At 43.3% G+C, this 22,129-nt stretch overlaps 1 protein-coding gene across 1 annotated transcript in view; it reads right to left on the bottom strand.

Moving 5' to 3' along the window:
- AGPAT5 (1-acylglycerol-3-phosphate O-acyltransferase 5) overlaps positions 1-22,129 on the bottom strand; it is a 520,893-nt gene that overhangs the window by 72,584 nt on the left and 426,180 nt on the right. Inside the window, exon 7 of the mRNA XM_078647934.1 lies at positions 10,997-11,120. Coding sequence (XP_078504060.1) covers positions 10,997-11,120 — 124 coding nt within the window. The remainder of the gene's footprint in view (positions 1-10,996; positions 11,121-22,129) is intronic.

Raw genomic sequence — 22,129 nt, 5'->3', positions numbered from 1 at the left:
GGGCCAAGTCCAAAAGGCATTAAGAAGACCAGGATGCTCATCTTTTAGAATCATTTTTAAAACATGATTGAAAATGCTGACATTCACAACGTTCATAGGATACATTAAATATACTATCGATAAAGTTATCATTTTGTCAGATGCATTATTTTTTATAAACATATCTGTGTCATCAGAGTTCCTTTTATCGCTATAATGCCAGTTTCCACCTCTTCAGTATTACCTTCTAGCCCATACCAAACTATAAGAAGCATTTTAGAACCAGTGATGAGTAGGACAGATGTGGTAAATTTGTCTGTGAGCATAGTTTGTTAAAGTTGCATCTTCCCCATCTGATGTAGCAGATTTAATTGGTAGTAAGAATTCCAAGTCATATGTACTGAAAATAAATGAGCTAACAAGACTGCGCTAATAACAAAATCCCATTGAAAATTGATCCATCTAATCGAATGGACATGTGGACATTTCCATAAAGTGTCCTCTGTATGGCTTTACTGGAATCAGTGAGTAATCTGGAGTAGTTCCCTAAAGAACCAATAATTGTCAAATTCCGAATGCTGGCAATACCTATCTGCAGCTAACTAATACTTCAACGTATATATTATTCAGAGACACACCATAAGAGAACAGTAGTGTTGAGCAGTGTTTCTTAATCTTTTGACCTCTGGGGACCCTCACTTAACCATTACTGGAAACCAGGGACCCCTACTGGTTCAGTATTGAAATCCAGGGACCCCTACTGAGTCATTATTGGAAAGCAGAGACCCCGGCTATGAATTTTCAATTGTTTGAACTGCAAAACAATACACAAAAAAACACAAAAATAAGCATTCATCAAACAAATACGCAAATGATGAAATATTTAATTCACAAATATTAGAAATACTCCAAAAATATGAATTTTAACAGGAAGGCTGGGCCATTTTAAAATTCAACTGAAGTCACTCATCATCCATTATATGTTCTGTTAAATGCATTTGTACTATGCTCACAGACAGATTAGAGAATCTGACTCCTGAGGTGGAAGCCGGGAGAAATCACTCGTTCTTAAAAATGTAACCTCTTGTTTAAAAATTGTTTTTATCTGCTGGTCACTGCTCCCTGGGTACTTCCCCCCCTTGGAGACCTCCTGGACATCCCCGCGCAGCTCGTGAGAACGCTGCCGCGGGTTGAAAAATCATACCGCCGCCATTAGCCTCGCAAGCCCACAAGGCCACGCCCACTGCCGAAGACCACGCCCCTCCCGCTAATACAAATATGTGCATTTCTCGAACGCGCAGAGGACGCGCGCAGCGGGCGCTAAAGGCAAGCCCGTCTGCGCCCGTCCGTGTCCGACCGGGGACAGGGGCCACTCCCCTTGGTCTCCCGCTCAGGACGCAATACAGTGCCGCCACCCTTCTCACACTTAAACCCCCCACGGAGGACAGCTGCCTTCACCAACACCATCCCTTGAATCTACCCACCTACTGTCAGCACTGTAACACCAACCTGCTAACTGCTCGGCTCAAGCAGGCTCAGCAAAACTACACCCTACTGCTCCTAAATTGCAGGTCCCTGCCAAAACACAGTACAGAAATCTCTCTTCTCTTAGACGAACGGTCTCCTGACGCCATCTTCCTAACCGAGACTTGGTTAACCCCAGACTGCGACCCAGATGTAATTCAAACCCTGCCTCCGGGCTACCAAATTGTGCGTAGGGACCGCATACGCGGAAAAGGAGGAGGCCTCGCCATCATTCATAAATCTATATACCAATGCTACTGTACCCTAGATCCAATCCCAGACTGCGAAAGCATGTCTTTCTGCCTCAAACTCACCCCTAACGACAGTTTGACAGGGGCACTTGTATATCGCCCGCCAGGCCCACTAAATCACTTCAATTCCTCGCTGCCGTCGTTAGCGGCCGAATCTGCCATGTCTTCATCCAATTTCACGCTGCTGGGTGACTTCAATATTCACTTCGATGTCAGCACCGACAGTACCGCCAACGAGCTAATTTCCAGCCTAGCCGCTATTCAACTACAACAACTAATCGGGTCTCCCAATCATAACAAAGGTCACTTGCTAAACCCGCTCTTTCCAAAAACCCTGCACCCGACAGCAGGACTTTCAACAAGTGGATCGAGGACTCCATCGACACCATCCTCCCCTCCAGGAAAACCAGGCTAAAAAGAGCTCGAGAAACTGCCCCCTGGTATTCGGAGAAACTCAGGGAACTGACACGACAGTGCAGGAAACTGGAAAGGAAGTGGCGCCTGGGATACGCCATCACCGAGAAAGACAGATATAGGGAAGCCATCAGGGCATACAAAACCGAAATAAACTCAGCCCAAACCAACTACTATAAAGAAAAAAATATGGCAGCTCGATCTAAGCCAAAAGAAATATATCAAGTAGTCAAAAGCCTCTCTAAGAGCCCCCCCCCCCATAGCCCCAACTTCCGATCCTATTTCCCGCTGCAACGAACTGGCTGAATTTTTCTTTCAAAAAATCAACAAAATATATTCTTCCTTTGCAGCCACCAGTCCTGAGACTATCACGGTCATATCACCTCCCCCAACTGCCACAGAACACCTTTCGCGAGTCTACCTGAATGAATTTCCACCGCCAGACCTGGAATCACTCAAACCCCTTGCACTTCATGTAAAATCAGGTTCCCCCCTCGACCCGGCTCCCCCTCAGATGATGAACATGGCCAACCATGTCATCCTCCCCATCCTCATGGACCTACTCAATAGTTCCATGCAAAGAGGAGTGGTCCCCCCTCCTGGAAACAAGCAATGGTGAGAGCATTGCTTAAGAAACCTAATCTTAATCCTACAGACCCTAACAACTACCGTCCAATCTCCCTACTGCCATGGGCAAGCAAAATTCTGGAGAAGTACATCAATCTCCACCTCACCAACTACCTTGAGGAGAACCTTCTACTAGACTCCACCCAAACAGGATTCCGTCCCAAACACGGCACAGAAACGGCTCTTCTAGCCGTCAGGGAAGAATCCAGGAGGATCTTGGATCGAAGGGGGTCAGTGGCAGTGGTCCTCCTCGATCTAAGTGCCGCGTTCGACACGGTGTGCCATAGAACCCTGTTGTCCTGACTATTAAACCTGGGAGTCTCAGGAAACGCCCTCGACTGGCTGAGCTCTTTTCTCAGCGGACTCCTGCTCCACGAGCAGACCCCTAAACTGCGGTGTACCCCAAGGCTCCTCCCTGAGCCCCACGCTGTTTAATGTGTACATGAGGCCGCTGGCTGGGGTCGTCCAAAAATACGGTATCAAAATCATCTCGTATGCGGACGACACCCAGCTGGTGGTCTCCCTGACACACAAAAACAGCGGGCTCCCCCAATCCAACCTGGCAGCCTGCATGGAGGATGTTAAAAGATGGATGACAACATCATCCTTAAAACTCAATGGCGACAAGACCGAGATAATGATGCTCGGCCCCCCTACTTTAACCACCTACGACCAGCTATGGCCCGCAAGCTTAGGCCCACCTCCAACTCCGAAGGAGGACATCAAAAGCTTAAGAGTATGGCTGGACAAAACGCTTACCTTCAATACCCAGGCAACTAAAACAGCAGCAACCTGCTTCGGGATTATCCGAATGCTGAGAAAGATCCTGCCCATTTTGCCCTTTGAAGCTAAGCAGGTTGTTATTCAAGGTCTCATCCAGTCCAGGCTAGACTTCAACAATGCCCTATACTTGGGAGCCCCTGAATAAGTGCTGGAGAAACTTCAGCGCACGCAGAACTGTGCAGCTCGCACCCATCTCCAGATCCCTCGCAGAGAGTCAGCCAAGGCAGGGATCAGGTCACTTCACTGGCTCCCCGTCAGGGACAGAATTAAGTTTAAAACCCTGTGCATATCGCACCAAGCCTTCTATAGAGCTAGTCCTGAGATTAACCATTCACTTCTCTCCCCTTACTGCCCCGGTAAATCTCTTTGTTCCACAAATGCATTTCTTGCTGCAGTCCCCAGAATCAAAAGGTCCAGAGCAGGAGGCAGGTCCTTCACGCTCAATGCTGCTAGACTATGGAACTCTCTCCCCTTTGCATTAAGGTCCAACCCTACTCTCTCGTCCTTCCGCAAAGAGCTGAAAACATTCCTCTTCAGAAATTAGCTCTCCCCCTGGTCTTTTTTCCCTGTCCCTCAGAGTTTAATTTTGTCTACTTAGCGCGTGGACGCCTTCGGGCAGCAGTCGCGCTCTACAAAACCCCTTCACTTCACTTCACTCACTGGTTCCACAAATACATCTGAGGATACAAACTTAAATTTTAGCCTCCAATTTCAAATTCCTTCAGATTTACATAACGTTTTACAATTTTAAATTTTACATTTTGCAACTTTATTATTATACAATTAATTAATCTATTAATAGTATTTAATATTCTGAGCAGTTGTGGACTCCCTAAGAAGCATTCACGGAGCCTCAGGGAATTCTGGACCACAGGTTACGAACCAGTGGTTTTCAGGTTTTCAAACACAATGTAACAGGTTGATCAATGAGCCTCTCACACTTACAAGATCACGAGATGATGTTCCTTAGAAGACTGAGAATCATGTCAGAGGTTTCTTTGGTACCTCTGGCATTGACTTGATACTCAAAGAGCAGTTACAAAGGTATCTTAACCTGGGAAATACTTTGTGGATCACTTGAATGGACAGAAAAGCATGAACTTGGTGGAGCAGTTTAGGAAAAAGACATCTACCAAGAAGCCCTAACTCATGCAGGTATGATAAACTAACTGCAGATAGAAGCTCCTCATTTTAGTGACTCTTGAACTGGTAGTTCCTCTAAGTTACATAAAATATTTCCACATAAATAATTCGGTCAAAAGCGCTCTCTTCACTCTCCATCACCTCAAGAAAATAAAACCCTTCCTTCCTGCAGATAACTTTAAATTAGTCGTCCAATCGCTGGTCTTCTCGAAAATCAACTATGGTAATGCCATCCTCTCTGGAACCCCTAAAGTCCACCGAGCCCCAATCAAATCTGTTCTGAACCTGGCTGCTAGGCTCATTATCGACCTCAAACGGTTCAATCACATCTCCCCTGCCCTCAAAGCCCTCACTTGGCTTCTCATCGAAGGAAGAACTTCCTACAAGACAGCTTGCATTATACAAAAAGCCCTGCATCAACGCACCCCGCAGTACCTCTCAGATAAACTTCACAAAGCTGGCTGCTCTAGAGCATTGAGGAGCCCCAACACTCAGTCTTGTCCCTCCTCTGTTAAACAAGAAATCCACACAATCACGCTCCTTTTCTGGAAACGGGCCTAACATCTGGTACTCCCTTCCTAAAGAACTTTGTTGTAACCCCTCTTACGTCAGCTTCAAAAAAGACCTCAAACTTCTCCTTCTCAACAAATACTTGGGTCCTTAATCCCTTCCCCGGGCACTCATCATACCCGACCGCCTACTGTCAAAGGTCCTCCTCCCCCTTGTTGATCCCAGACTCCATCTCTCCTTCCCCTCTCACATCTTCCTTCGCCCACTAACCTTTCCCATAGGACCTGCTTCGTCCCACTTGGTATTGCCTTAACCTCCCCCCCCTATACCCTACCCCCCTCTTCTCCATCCTTTTCCTCCCACGCTAGCCTAATCTCTCAGGACTTGCTGTAGCCCATTGCAATTTATGTAATTAGATTGTGTACAATTTGAGCTGTTTTTTACTGTTTGTATTGGTTTTGAATACTACCTCATTGTAATTTTGACAAGTGGATCCCTCCCGATTGCATGGCCAGCGGCTCGATAGTCAGCAAAAATGGGGTCAGTAGATTTTACTCTATCCCTTTCATTCATTAAAGTTGTCCCTTTGTCTGTTTAACTTAGGTCTTGACATGGTGTGTCGATCACCAATATCAACAGTTTTAAAAGAATCGCACAGATTCAATTGCACTGAACCCTCATGCTCCAGGAAGTTGCAAGTCATGATTTTCAGAAAGTAGTCCAACGTACCAAAGTCCTTCAATTCGCATGCATTTTAATCTCAATAAAGGTCAATTAGCAAAGGCATTTAGGAGTGTGTTTGGTAGTACTCTTGTAGTTCTACTCACATATTCTTAAATGCCTTTGTGGATTGTCCCAAAACCTCTAAAATGATAACTTTCAGTGAGTATTTATATGCAACTGGCACAAACAGAAACACGAGCTCTCCTTGCGCTTCTACTAATAAGGAATTGGACATTTCGGGGGCAATTTGCAATGGCATTCACGAGTACATGAAGTAGTACCCCTATTGCATTACTTCAAATATTTTTAAATCCCTTTATAAATGAGGTCACATATATTGTTTGATAATCTGTCAGGTCTCTCTAAAGAAGGAGTGATAGATTTTCATCACCAGATAGTCTACTTTTTCGCTAGGCATGTCTTTAGCCCAGGGAAAAGGTAGCGCTTAACCAGAAGAACGGATTATGTGCACCTTAGTTCAAAAGGATATTGCCCATGTCTGAGTCCTTACAAGTCTCTAAAACCAAGGAAGGGCCCTGTGTGAATTTCGCTAGTCCAGTTGATCATGCACTTTCTCGGCCCAATTCTCAAAGCTGTATGTGTTTGTAACTTAGTTTCACAAGTGTAAATGGCACTGTTCACAACTGCTAGGCTTCAGAAAAGATGACCGAGCACCGGTAAATCCTCCTAAACCCAATTAACACTGCCACAGGATTATTTAATATGTGAGAGTGAATCCCAGGCAAAAGCTGAAGAAATAAGGTGTGTGCAACCATGAAAGTCTGTGAGTTACCACAAATAGTCAATTTGTGGATATTCACAAAGAGACCAATCTTTTCCTGCTATTGGTCTGAAGGTAATGAAAGTCCTCCAAAAGTTGTTGGGGTGTAGGTGTGGTGATTGTACACGGAAACCATTTCCCTATGGGAGACAATAAGGTTTGAAGACCAGCGCCAATGCAAAAACAAAAAGAAATTTGCCTGTACAAAAATAAACTAAATTCACCTAGGCAAAAAAAATAGGAATTCATAAAAATTTCTCCTGGTAAACTGCAAGAGTGTAGCTTTACAGGTGTACTTTAATTTCTAAAAGCTAGAATATTATGACCAAGTAGGAAAGTACAGCAGGCAATTTTACGCTGTTTCGTACTCAGACCTGCTGTCTTTCATTTTTGCAGTTTTATACACACCTATCTGCTCCCCCTTGTGTGTCTTGCCCCTTTAATCCTCCTCTCTGCTCCCTTTCCCCTCCTTCTAGGTGAGCAGTTTCCATTGTGATGCGCCAACATCGCCATTCAATCTTTTGCTCTGCGACCAGCAGGATATTCTGCTTTCATTGATACAGAGGCAGGGCACCCTTCACAGCAGGGGCACTTCAAAATGCAGATGCAGCCATTAGGCCCACAGAGACAGGCCTGCAGGGGAGATTGTTCAAACAAAGAAAAAATATAAACTCTTAGGGGGCCCCCTGGGCCTCAATAGTCTGGAGTCTTTAAAGGTGCGAGGCCCCACGGCTGTGAGCAGGCGCGGGGCCTTGGGCATCTGCCCACGATGCCCATGCATAGCGCCGGCCCTGTGTCTATGAGATTACTAAAATCGCTGCCAAGGATATATATGGAGTCTGTGGTTTCTGTCGTAACCCACTCGTCTAATCCATAATTTCACTTTGATGGCAGTTCGGGATATATTCACTAATAACAATAATGTGTAGTGTCACTCCTCTCGACCCTCACCTAACTCCGGGGTGTGCCAATAAAACGCACTGGCTTCGCCCCACAACTTAATATTTATTCCCAAATAGGTGCGTTTCCTTGAATAGCACTATCATCGGATTACATCAATTAATTCCCCAGGAAACAACCCCTCCATTTAATTTAGGTTCATAATCCGTCAACATTCCATGTCATGGTACTGATAGCATTTTCCCGCCTGTCATTTTGTCCATTGTCTATCCATTACTCTGAGCAATCAACATGTGAAAATCCTATAAAATAATTAAAAAAAATATTTATAGTTGGCCATATACGTTCTGATTTGCAACCTTTTATCCTAGTACTGTGCCTACCACCCCAAAATCCCCTATTATCTGGCATTACTGAATTGTAACCTAGAGCCTAATGACGTGCTGACCAGCATGAACGAGTGTGAAGTATGAGTTTTAAAGTATATGTTTAGTCTCTACAAATAAGATCGGGTCCGACACGCCCAGGTGCTGGAAAAGTGGTTCCTGCAGCATGTCTACACATCATTTTCCATTACCTATTACCTAACCATTTAGCCCCCCCCCCCCCCCCCGCCCCCGACACAAGGCTAACAGGGCGAGGAATGCAGCAGGGATGCCCCTGTTGCCACTAATATTTGCCTTAGCAATAGACCCTTTAGCGATCTGGGCGTGACAGGAGTTGGATAACTGTGGTATTAGGGTGGGGAACACTAACCACATGATCTCGTTGTATGCAGACGATATTCTTTTTTACATAGCCTCACCACGACACTTGAGCTTTTAATTTTATAATTCAGGCCTTGAGACTGCGAAAAAGATACCTATCATGAAGTTAAACTGGTGTTGTGAGGTCTCAATTTGTTTTGATGTTGAATTGTATTTGTACTGTTCTCTTATTATATATTGCTCAGACGGGGAAACACTCCTGTATTATGAATTTATACTGGCGATGTGGGATTTCTGAATTTGACTGATATTTATTAACATGTCTTTAATTTTTAAACCGCTGTATATAAATTGTCTTTTCTCTGACCCTTGATGGTCGTATATTCAACCAATTAAAGTGTTAGTGATTGTTTGATTGAACTGTGGTATTAGGGTGGGGAACACTAACCATGTGACCTCATTGTATACAGATGACACCCTTGTTTATATAGCCTCACCATGAGATGCACTACCTAGGCTGTTGAAACTTCTGGATGACTTGGGATACTTGTCAGATCCTAGGCTTAATCAAGCCAAATCTTTAATATTCCCTTGAGCGAAACTGGCTGTTCAATCACTAGATCGACTCCAGAGTCTTGGTTTGCGTTGGGAATTGCCCAATTTCATTATTTAGGTATACAAGTGTCACACACTGATGCTCAGGTACTCCCTTTCAATATGGATGGAGTTATTGATACACTGTGGAAGTCGACTGTTTTCTGGAATACTCTGCCATTATCATTGATAGGCAGACTTTCAGTATAGATGTTGGTGCTACCCCGATGTCTATATGTGCTGCAGAACTTACCATACTCAAGATGTTTTTTAAATGACAACAGTCAGCACTTATCTCGTTGCTATGGGCGGGTTGACGTAGTAGAGTGGCTTTACGTACGATGTCCCAGCAATATGAGGAGGGAGACCTTAAAGGACCCAAATTTGATTTCACTATTATGCTGCACACCTACAACATGGTAGTTTGACAACTGAGGTAACTGGAAACAGAGCTTACTAGCAGGTTGGTGACAGTAGAACACACATTCGTGGCCCTAATGGAGGGATCGAGAGTCAGCAGGGACCAACCATACATAGAGCGTCACATTGTACACATATGGCAACAGTACATCAAAATAATACTGAATCATGCCCCTGTTCATTGGGAACTCCCTATATGGATATTAGCCCCGGTACAACAAATGTTGGAACATATGTCCTTCCGAGACTGGCAGGAAGGTGGGTGTGAGACCTTGGGACACCTATACCCATGCGCGTTCTTCGTTACATAGAACAGGCCTGTGACGTTTTTACACTAGGACAGGGACAATATTTACACTATGCAGGACTGGCTGATTTTGCCAGGATGACTTGGCCCGCACATCCAGCTGCCCCACTAGACATATTCTACGGACCTGTGGCGCAGGACGCCACCTAATATAGGGCCATGAAACAGGACTCGTTCGGTCCATTACCTAAATCACGTGCAGCATGGGATTCAGAACTTGGAACCCCATTGGTGGACAGCTATTGCTGGGCTTACACGCACAGTGTCTTACAATGCCCGGTTTAAATCGATTCATTATTATTTCCATCTTAGAACTTATGAGACCCTAAAGACACTTCACCACATAAACCCCATCAGACCGGATGACTGCCACGATGTGGTGCCAGTAGTGCTGCCTTTATACACTTAGCATGGTGGTGCCCTGAGATTCGGGGCTTCTGGACACAATGGTGTCAGAACTGCATAGGATCCTCATAGACAACACTCCACTATCTTGTTTTTTGGGGTACATTAGAAGACCAAAGAAGAGTAAGATGGCTTATAAGTTCTTGCACTTTGCCTTAGTGTTAGCTCGACGTAGAGTAGCCATTACTTGGATGGGACATCACTTTCCCATTGCGGAATACTGGCCATGAGATGTTCTGGAATGGGCTCTGGCTGAAGAGTCACAAAAGAAATTAAATAGGGGAGATGACAAATTGGTAGACGACCTGAGTGATTGGAGGGAGCTCAGTGATGCCGTTTTTAAACCGGTTGCAAACATTGACCCTTTGGAGGCTATTAGTTCTGAAGAGAGTGCAGAAGAGGATTAAGGTGAATCAATAGGGTTGTCCTTTATGGAAGATAATATAAATGTATACAATGAAGAACGGATGTGATGGCTTCCTGAAGCCCCCTTTCCGAGTGGAATTCTGGTATAATCCTTCCTAAGTGAACATGTTGCCCCTGTGTACTCAACCTGACCACTGATATTGTAATAATATACCGCTGCCTACTGTTTTTGAAAATGAAAATAAAAGTTTTAAATTTTTTGTTAGCCCCCAATGATGCGTGATTGGCATTGGATTTAATTTAATTTTTAAATACTTTCACTTATTGTAATGTGGCCACAGGTAATCTTTCCATAACAAAATTGGCATACTTTCTTCTTTTTTAACTTGCCTAATGGATATATTTCCTTTTCCTCCACCCTTACCCAATACCTACAACTACATTCAATTAATACTCTCAAACTAAACAGTTAAGCATCAGTTTTCCTGGACAAGTCTGCAAAGAATAAAGACTGCATTAACAAATTTTGCAAATGATAATAAATTATATCACTGCCACTCACTTATCCTTGATCTCAAACCGTTCGTGAAGCCATCTGCGCATAAATACTTGTTCTCCTGGAATCTCTTTCCGGTCTATACGCTCGATAAGTATATGAATCTTTGGGCATTCCTTGCACAGAAATTCTATTAAAAAAGTAAAGGTTGTAAGATTAGAAAATGCACTGTACAACTTGTTCGAAATCAATCTGTAAAAATACTTTCTTTTTAGACATTCATATTCCTGCATGTGATCCGTAATTATAGTACTCAAAATGTATCCATATAGTTTTTTGCGCTTTTTCATAAAATTTACATAAAAATATCAATCATAAAAACCAGTAAAATACCTTGTTTGTCTAAGCATCTGCGTAAAGATCTTTAATAATTGCACCCCTCCTCCATAAAAGTATGTGCACCCCTCCTCCATAAATGGCAGCAAACAAAACCCCCTACATATTTAGAGGAGTACAAGGCCATTGTTCCTTACTGTACTTAAATGTGTCTTTCGCCCAACCAAATCTCTATATTCAAATACCTAACTACCTCTCTGCTATTCCACCCTAAATTACATGCTCCCAAAAATATATCTCTACTCTCACTCCCCTGGCTGCAAATAATGCCGGTTTCTCCACCTCTGATTCTGCGTTTTCTCTAAAATCTCTGATATAATATCTACACAAGCTATGCTCTTCATCATTGCACCCTGTCCTGTCTTCACTCCGCCTACATCACTGTCCGACCCATTCAGCCCTATAGCATAAAGGTCTTTGCCCTTTTGTTCAGAATTCTGACCTACTTAACATCCCTTCTACCCCTCACTTCAATCTTGTCACAACACGCAATGTTTTCCACCCACAATTTTATTACAGCTGTTTTAAAACATACTACCAAATTGTCCACATTATCATCTTTATTATTTTTTACTTAGAAGCATTCCAAACCACTAATTATCGTCCCTTTCGTTTCCCCTCGCAAGATCACGGGACTCAGTAAGTGAAACATGTTTTTTTCGACCTTAGTCTTTAAACAAAGCACAATAAATACCATGTACAAACATATAAGATCAGTAACTAAAATCGGGCCGAACCTACAGTTAAACATATTACCACAATTCATACTACCATAAAATAATCCGATTTTTCGTGAAACTTCGTCCACAGATAATCAAAATCACCCTGAGGGACAGGTTACATCCAAGAATCGCATTTCCAAGAGTAGATTAACAACTTACCTCCTATTCCAAATATCATTTTTTTTAACGGGTTTTAATAAAAGCCTTTGTTGAGCCAAAAATCACAAATGATCCACTAAAATGTGTTTTAGTTCTCTGCTTTAGTGCTCTGAAATGGCACTTATGTTACATCTCTGATCTCTTGTTGTTCTTCACCTAGAATCCTTTGCTCTAACACATTTACTTGTGAGAGTCCCCCAATGTTTAGTTCTCAGTACCTCCTTAACCATGCTGCGACTCATCCCGATTTCAATTCTTCAGCCTGCATGGAACAGGCACTTGAACTCTCACCCTTAGATCTCTATGAGCTATCCTATCTATAATCATTCCAGGCATTATTAGATGCCCTAATTACGGACTCCCACTTTACCTAAGTTTCCATACAATTAATATACACACAGTCTATACATATTTACACTTGTAATTTATATTATGTATGTCTAGTTATTGTTTCGCTCACCACATTTCAGATCTTTCACCCAGGAGCCTAGGCCCCCAGCTCGCACTTACCATGGACTGGTCTCCTTCGACCATTTAAGTTCCTTTCCGATCCGGCCGTCTGCCTCGAGGCCCCACCTCGCTGCGCTCCTCCTCTCTCCCGCTGCGTTCCTCTTTCTCTCACTCACCCTTTTCATGCTCGCGCTTATTCGTCATTCTGCCCGCTCTGTGCTTTGACCTGTGCTTTGTCTTTTGTGCCTGTTTTGTTGCTCTGTCCCGTCTTTTGTGATCGTTTTGGTGCTCTTTCACACCTTTATGCCCGTTTTCTTGCCAGGTTTTTCTGCCCGTTTTCTTGCCAGGTTTTTCTGCCCGTTGTGTTGCCTTGACTCGTTTCAGTGACTGCTTTTTCTGTTTTTCTCCTCTCGCTCCAGGGATTCCACCGCCTCCCCACACCAGCACTTCCCTCCTCTACTTACCTGTTCTCCCCTGTCTTCCTTGTGCCTTCCCCCACCTGCAGATTCATGCCCCTCCATAGCCCCAACCCCTCGAGCTCCGCCCCTTCCTAGTACCAATTTAACGGCAGCCACTGGTGCGCCAAAGACAAGTCTGCCTGCAACTGGTTACACCACAGACCCTGATCCATCCGACCACCACTGCTACACTTTATCCGACTTGCCAGCACTGAACACAGGATGCAGACATGACTGCTGCCCCTGCTCCACACCTCACTGTATGGTGGACCTTTCTCATGCACTTACTAGTGCTTCTCTAGCAGTGTCACTCCTCCACCACCCACCGCTCAATCCTCATCGCATGCATGCTCCACAACACCAGATCTCTGAAAACAGGCCACTGAAATCTGGGACCTCATCAGAACGCACTCCCCGGACATCCTTTTCTCACCAAAACATGGCTCAACCCGTCATGGACTACTGCCATCACCGAGGCCATCCGCAGAGACAGGCATCACAAGCCAGGAGGAGGTCTTGCTATCATCCACAAAGACACCATCACCTGCACTACTCCAACGGACGAACCAACCACATTCATGGAACACATGCATTTCTGACTACAAATCAGCCAATCCTCGTCCATTTCAGGTACCCATGCCAACCAACCTCCAGGACCATGCATCACCTTCAGTAACCACCTCACCGACTTCATCACACCCATCTCCATCAGATCCAAAGATTTCTGACTGCTCAGCGACCTCAATCTCCACTTCGATGACCCAACAGATCATAACACAAATACCCTTTCTAGAGCTTTGACAACATCGGACAACACATGCCTATCCGTTTGAAGAAAATGAGACCCAAACATCAACCTGTATGAGACGCGTGGCTTACAAATGCAATTTCTTTTACAAGAATGCAATTTCTTTTATATGATATTAACTGTCCAGAGGTTAGTCCCTATTGGTAGCTAATAGCATTCACCTTGGCACAAGTGCTGCGTTGCCCTGTGGAGCTCTTCACAAAACTAGCCTACTGGAATTCAAGGGAGACTGGGATGGCGCATCTCATGTTCGCACTACAAATGTCCGCCATAATGACGGAATTGGACCGGTGCATTTGCATGGAAAAAAGACTATATTTAAGGGTTGTCCGAATAAAGATCAAACAATTTGGGGATGTTAGTGGGAATACTTTGATTTCGAGATGGCTTTATTTGGTTGATGTAGATAAGGATTTTTTAAAATAATTTTGCATAACTCACTGTTAGCTGTGTAATCCTCTATCAAAATACTAATATATATTATCGTCTTGAATAATAATGTAAACTGCATTGCTTTTTTCAGTTTACTGTGAGCCATAAAACTGAAATATTTACAAAAAAAGTGCAAAATATGCATTGTTGTTACTGATAAGTGATTTTGACAGAACTAATGCAGTCTCTAAGATGAAAGCCATTGCTGGAAGAATTTTTGAGAAACTAATTATAAAGATGTCTACCACTGTGCAATGACAGCTGGATTATATCAGAACATCCTAGAGTTCTATGGCAATCCCATGAACCTTGGTTTCACATCAGCTTAAATCATAAAAAAGGATTTAATTAAGTGAAAACAGCTCCATATATTTTTTAGAAAAGTTATGTGCAGAAGATCTATCTGCTCTTAAGTGTTAACTCAGAGCCAACAGTTGATTAACCTACTTAATCCGTCTCAATTCCCTATACAGAATCATTTATTACGCTTGACTGGAAGCATAAATATTATTGCACTTGACACTAGATAAAGCAAAAGTAACAATGCATATAAATCAAATGGTTGCTAAGATAACAAAACGCAATTTTTAAAAAAATATGGTGCTTTTAGATGAAATATGTGTTCTAATTAAATTCACATTTAACTTCTATTAAACAAGATAGCTCATAATATTTATCTGCCGTCTAATCAAGTATTCTGAACCACTTTCTAATGCTAAATGGAGAGTAAATCTCCCGTACTTAGGCAAATTAACTATCTTCCAAAAATGCAAGATTGAAGCACCAGTTATGTTATAAGGTGGCAAAATATATTTGTTCAGGGGGTGTGGCTAGCTGGCAAAGATGGCAGATGCAATGTAAGGGTGTCTTCCACCTGATCCTCATCCCAATCATCTGAAGACCGGAATAATATCATATAGCTTCGAAAGTTCACTGAAGCTATGGTGGATCACTAATGCTAAAAGGAGAAACCAGACATCCAAGATAAGAAATAAACTAGGGTGGAGTGGATTTTGGTACCCAAGGAGTTACAACACACAGCTGACAATATGACAATACTCAGGGATCCGATGGCATTCAAGCTGGTGAAGGGAAGTAGTGGCGGCCTGTGAGAAGATCAAGTTCTTCGGGAAAGAAAGTGGCTGCTGATTAGGTGCAGGAACTTACGAGAACCCCCAATCGGTCAAAGACATCATGGCCTGCTGGCAGTCCTGAGAGCCTACCACTGGACTGCGCTGCACTCCAATCACCTGGATCAGCGGGATATAGTGGGGCCTTACTACGCCCCTGCTCAGTCAGCAGAGCTGCTTGAGAAGTGCACCTTATGAGGAAAGAAGCATGTAGGGCCCTGTGGACCCTGCAGCAACAGTAAATGGCTCCAGTGGAGCCGGCTCAGTGCTCCAGCTGGGGAAGCTAAGACCCTCAGAGGACTGACAGATGCCTCAGGGACTCTAGCTAGGAAGTTTTTAACACGAGCAAGCAGCACTTCAACCACGCAACTATGGACTAAATTTTTCCTGCTCATCAGAGGCACTGCTGGAACATGTTTAATATATGCACCAGTGGAGGGTGACCTCCAGGCTATGGGACAGTACTATTACTATTCACAAAGAATGCATACAAAAACTACTGCGGAGGAGCCAGGTGTTCTTGCAGCGGGCATTGAGAACTGTTGGGAGAAATACACACCTGGGGCCTTCAGCAGCTTACTATGCAGTCGCCTCTACAGGGCAGGGGCAGGGTGAAACTGTGCCCATCTTGGAGGAGCAAAGTAGAAATTATTTCACAGGCCGAAAGGAGCTAACCCATTTACTGTGCCCATCCCAGTCTGTCTTAGTTCTCCGCAGGCCTTTACTCACTTCCTTGAGTTGAAATACAGTGAGTAATCCGTGAACAGACGGGCTGTGACAGGCGTGGTTTCAGGGAGTAATATGAAGGCTTACTCACAGAGCCATCATGTAAGAATAATGAGTCTGGGTGAGCTTTAATATAGGACTGGGCAGTAAATGAGGCCCCCAATGCAAGACTGACACAAAACTACTCCAGTATGACAACTACTGAAGAGAACAGGGCATCCTCTGCGGAAGATATCTCATAGGCCATGAAAGACTCTAGAAAGCCTCTGTAGGTGAAAACTGATGACATCAGAACTTAATGTCTACCTGTTAAAGCAGGATTTTATAATACTACTGAATAAATATTGGTGGCCAAAAGTCATATCAACTGATGAGGACCAAATACAAATCAGTATAAATGACGCTCTACAGAACTATGCATGCTCACAAGCAACTAGAGTAAATAACAGAACATGCAGAAGGTAGAGCCCAAAGAAACATCTTAAGGTTCGGGGCATCCTGCAAAGAGCTACTGTGCCTTGAGCGGAGCATTTCAATAGCACCTGCCTCAATTCATGGAACCCATCAGAAGATCTCTCGCCATGATTCATCACTGGAAGGGCCCAACAAGCATTGATGCAAACCCCCAAACCGAGGCACCCACCAAAGCCCTGCCAAGACTTATATTACCAAGCATCCCCAATTATGTAGGTCAAGGCTCTTCAACCTTTTCAATAATGAAATCTACTTTTGGTCAATGAAACTAGTCTCAAGCTCTTAATGGCTTTCACCACTGTTTAACTAGCGACCACATTAAATACAATCACAGTAGTGACCACATTTTACAGGATTACTAATAGTGTCAACCCAGATATGTCACAATAGCAATTGAAAAGTCATTATCATGCCAAAATATCATAACCAGAATACTGAATAATATAATTTCATGACTGATATATATATATTACCACAAGTTCCCCAGATGTAAAACCGCACTCCACACCCAGGTAAGTGTAAAACGTCTTTATTGAAAGGCACGCGGCTTCCCATCCATGCATCAAGTCCTTGGCCTTACGCGTTTCGAAGAGTTTAGTGCTTCTCATCGGAAGCCGTGACAGCTGGCACTTAAACAAAACTTTCCTCATCCCCCCTGCATGGTTCCTCAAATTTGTGGCTTCCGGTGCGCCTCCATGATGGTAATTCAATAATTAATGCATGCTGGTAAATGAAGTCTTTCCGCCCAATTGCACTCTTCAGTGGGTTTGCCAGCTACACGCATTTTGGGATATTACTTTTCATAGCCCTCCATTGGGCTGCAGGATGGGACTTCGCTTGCCTTAATCATTCCCCTGCTGTACCCTTTAAGACTTAACAATTCACTTCTCTAGGTCCGTGATTGCTTCAGGCGGTGCGTCGTCTCTCCGGCCTGGAAGCGCTGTGTTTATGTATTACCACTAGTTCCCCAGATGTAAGACCACACTCCACACCCAGGTAAGTGTAAAACTTCTTTATTGAAAGGCATGTGGCTTCCCATCCCCGCATCAAGTCCTTGGCCTTGCGCGTTTCGAAGCGTTTAGTGCTTCTCATCAGAGGCCGTGACAGCTGGCACTTCAACAAGGCTTTCCTCATCCCCCCTGCATGCTTCTTCAAATTTGTGGCTTTCCTTGCGCCTCCATGAGGGTCATTCAGTGAAAAGTAATGTCCCAAAATGCGTGTAGCTTAGCTGACAAACCTACTGGAGGGTGTTATTAGGCTGGAAAATACTTCATTTCCCAGCTGGGTGTGGAGTGCAGTCTTACATCTGGGGAACTTGTGGAGATATATATATACATATATATACACATACATATATATACATATATATCCAGCTCCTGTACACCAGCAACACGAGTCACTCCAATAGCGGGTGCTGTAAACGCGGCGGTGTCCCGCGATACAAATAATAGCTCCAAGTCCTCTGAAAAATACCCAGCCGGGCCAGACAGAAGAAAACAGCACTCACAAGATTCAAGCAGCTTAACAGCACGAATTTATTCTTTTAAACAAACGTGTTTCAGGAAAAAGTTCCCTTCGTCAGTGTTTACATCAGAACGTTTTTTCGCGGCAACATTTTATAATTGCATGCTGGGTAGTCAAGATAAAAATAGGACCACTAAGCTTTACATTTTTACGCGCCATCTTTGAATGTGCAATACATATAATCGAAAGACATATTTCATAAAATCTTCCCTCGTATATCAAATCAAGCCATGAATTGGCAAAGCGGACAGTATTCAACCATCATACTTGTCATAAAAACTTAACGCTGTAAATCAGCAACAAAATGCGTATAAACCATTTCATGATCGCTATTTGTACATTCTTCTGTGAGTAATTGTGCCAAGATCTATGGAACATTTCCTAGACCATCATATTTAATGAACGTGATCGTCCGAATATCCTGTTGTCATTATCTTCTAATCTTGCCGTGTATCGGCAATTGCGGCCCAATTGGCCGCAAAAACTAGCAACAATTATCCAATTTCTGAAAATATACAATAATATCTTAAACACCCAGCAGCTACATTGATTTCTCTCTCACATTATTGTCAAAAACATTATATTATACCAAACATGCAAAGCTCAATTACCAAACTGTTCATAAAACTTTGCTTCTTTCCAGTTCATTATGATTTCTCATTTTTCTGCCATTGCTGTTACATCATTATGCAGTAATACAGTTTGTGAATTAGGCTAGATGTGATGCCATTTCTTCCCCCATGTTCAATCCTCCAGGTACCTTGGTTTCTAAGTCTATAATATACCTGGATTCTAGTCTCCTGAGGGTCTGTAATCTATTTCCACCTCGTGGACTTTCAGGAACACAGTCCAAACAGAAGAACCTAAGAAGGTCCCTATTACTGCCATGCTTGATCGCAAAGTGTCGGGCAACCGGATAAGACAAGTCTTTATTCACGATTGCCCGCATGTGCTCTAGTACCCTCAGTTTTACTGGATTGATGGTACTGCCAACGTATCTCAGTTGGCAGGGACACATCAAGCAGTAAACTGCATGATCAGTATGGCAGGACATGAATTTGTTTATTCTCCTGCCTCCCTTGCAACCTCGTACTCCATAAGTCAAAGTTCGTTTGCTGTTTATACAGGCTTTACATTTTCCACAGGGGAAAACACCTCTGGCATCCTTCAATGTGCCCTTTGTTCTCACTACTGGCTTCAGATGGCTCTTGACTATATGATCTCTTAGGGATCTCGCCTTCCTAAATGTTATAAGGGGCGTAGCTGGAATATCTGATCCAACAATCTGATCTGTTTTTAAAATCTGCCAATGTTTGGTCATAATAGACCTCAACTTTGAGGAGTTTGAGGAATACGTGGTGATCATGCGAAACTTTCCGTTCGTATCTGGGCGCACCTTCTTTTCAAAAAGGGTCTTTCGGGGCATTTTCTTAACTTTGTTCAGTGTTTCATAAAGAAGACTGTCTTTATAGCCCCTCAAATGGCAAAATCTGCACATCACTGTATCGAAAACCCACAGCGGGAAACAGTGTTTTACATGCCTCGAGCAGCCACCCAAAAAAACTAATCAACAGTATCCCCTATGGGGAACTGTTAAGATTAAAACGCAATTGTACCCAAGATGAGGACTTTGAAAGAGCGGCAAATGAGAGCATAGCAAGATTCTCTGAGAGGGGCTATAAAGACAGTCTTCTTTATGAAACACTGAACAAAGTTAAGAAAATGCCCCGAAAGACCCTTTTTGAAAAGAAGGTGCGCCCAGATACGAACGGAAAGTTTCGCATGATCACCACGTATTCCTCAAACTCCTCAAAGTTGAGGTCTATTATGACCAAACATTGGCAGATTTTAAAAACAGATCAGATTGTTGGATCAGATATTCCAGCTACGCCCCTTATAACATTTAGGAAGGCGAGATCCCTAAGAGATCATATAGTCAAGAGCCATCTGAAGCCAGTAGTGAGAACAAAGGGCACATTGAAGGATGCCAGAGGTTTTTTCCCCTGTGGAAAATGTAAAGCCTGTATAAACAGCAAACGAACTTTGACTTATGGAGTACGAGGTTGCAAGGGAGGCAGGAGAATAAACAAATTCATGTCCTGCCATACTGATCATGCAGTTTACTGCTTGATGTGTCCCTGCCAACTGAGATACGTTGGCAGTACCATCAATCCAGTAAAACTGAGGGTACTAGAGCACATGCGGGCAATCATGAATAAAGACTTGTCTTATCCGGTTGCCCGACACTTTGCGATCAAGCATGGCAGTAATAGGGACCTTCTTAGGTTCTTCTGTTTGGACTGTGTTCCTGAAAGTCCACGAGGTGGAAATAGATTACAGACCCTCAGGAGACTAGAATCCAGGTATATTATAGACTTAGAAACCAAGGTACCTGGAGGATTGAACATGGGGGAAGAAATGGCATCACATCTAGCCTAATTCACAAACTGTATTACTGCATAATGATGTAACAGCAATGGCAGAAAAATGAGAAATCATAATGAACTGGAAAGAAGCAAAGTTTTATGAACAGTTTGGTAATTGAGCTTTGCATGTTTGGTATAATATAATGTTTTTGACAATAATGTGAGAGAGAAATCAATGTAGCTGCTGGGTGTTTAAGATATTATTGTATATTTTCAGAAATTGGATAATTGTTGCTAGTTTTTGTGGCCAATTGGGCCGCAATTGCCGATACACGGCAAGATTAGAAGATAATGACAACAGGATATTCGGACGATCACGTTCATTAAATATGATGGTCTAGGAAATGTTCCATAGATCTTGGCACAATTACTCACAGAAGAATGTACAAATAGCGATCATGAAATGGTTTATACGCATTTTGTTGCTGATTTACAGCGTTAAGTTTTTATGACAAGTATGATGGTTGAATACTGTCCGCTTTGCCAATTCATGGCTTGATTTGATATACGAGGGAAGATTTTATGAAATATGTCTTTCCGATTATATGTATTGCACATTCAAAGATGGCGCGTAAAAATGTAAAGCTTAGTGGTCCTATTTTTATCTTGACTACCCAGCATGCAATTATAAAATGTTGCCGCGAAAAAACGTTCTGATGTAAACACTGACTAAGGGAACTTTTTCCTGAAACGCGTTTGTTGAAAAGAATAAATTCGTGCTGTTAAGCTGCTTGAATCCCGTGAGTGCTGTTTTCTTCTGTCTGGCCCGGCTGGGTATTTTTCAGAGGACTTGGAGCTATTATATACATACATATATATATACATATATACATATAAGGCTGCCGATTTAAACAACGTGACAGGCGGAACATTAACAGCACAAGGAACAGCTGGAGAGGGGCGCTGAGTAATGCAAAATGTGCCGAAATGCATTCGCCTGTGACTGCTGTTCATTAAAGTGCTCCTTTTAATCTCCTTTGTGGGTCACGTCTCTTTCGTTTGGAGGAGGTGGTAATGTCAGACATATATACATATATATATATACATATATATATCGTGGAAGCAGTCTCTCTCGGCAAGAAGGACTCAGAGGCCAAAGGGGTTTTCTGAAAAGCCAGCTCGTTTTAATTCATCTTTTGGCAGTGGCGGCGAATGCATTTCGGCATAGTCAGCCTTCTTCAGCGCCCAACACTGAACACACCCATTAGCTTCCACCTGAGTAAAATACCTCCCAGCACTCGCTGCTCCTCCCCCTAATGAAATCGTCACACCAGTCGCAGTTTAGTGTCCATGGATAAACTGCAGTTCCCAGAAGGCACTGTAACGTCCAGACTGAGTAGGTGGTATGGAGGAGTGAGGCAAACGGTAGGTCCGCGCTGGCGCAGGTAGGTTGTGTGATACTTCATCCAGATGAAGAGCCACGGCCGGCTTCCTTGGTCCCCTTAATACCGCAACAACCGGCCTCACAGTACAACAAGCAGGGGCAGGGGCTGT

This window comes from Lissotriton helveticus, chromosome 6 (genome assembly GCF_964261635.1).
Source record: "Lissotriton helveticus chromosome 6, aLisHel1.1, whole genome shotgun sequence".
NCBI lineage: Eukaryota > Metazoa > Chordata > Amphibia > Caudata > Salamandridae > Lissotriton > Lissotriton helveticus.
Note: the sequence above shows the minus strand (reverse complement) of the source record. Positions and strands in the feature narration are given on the sequence as shown.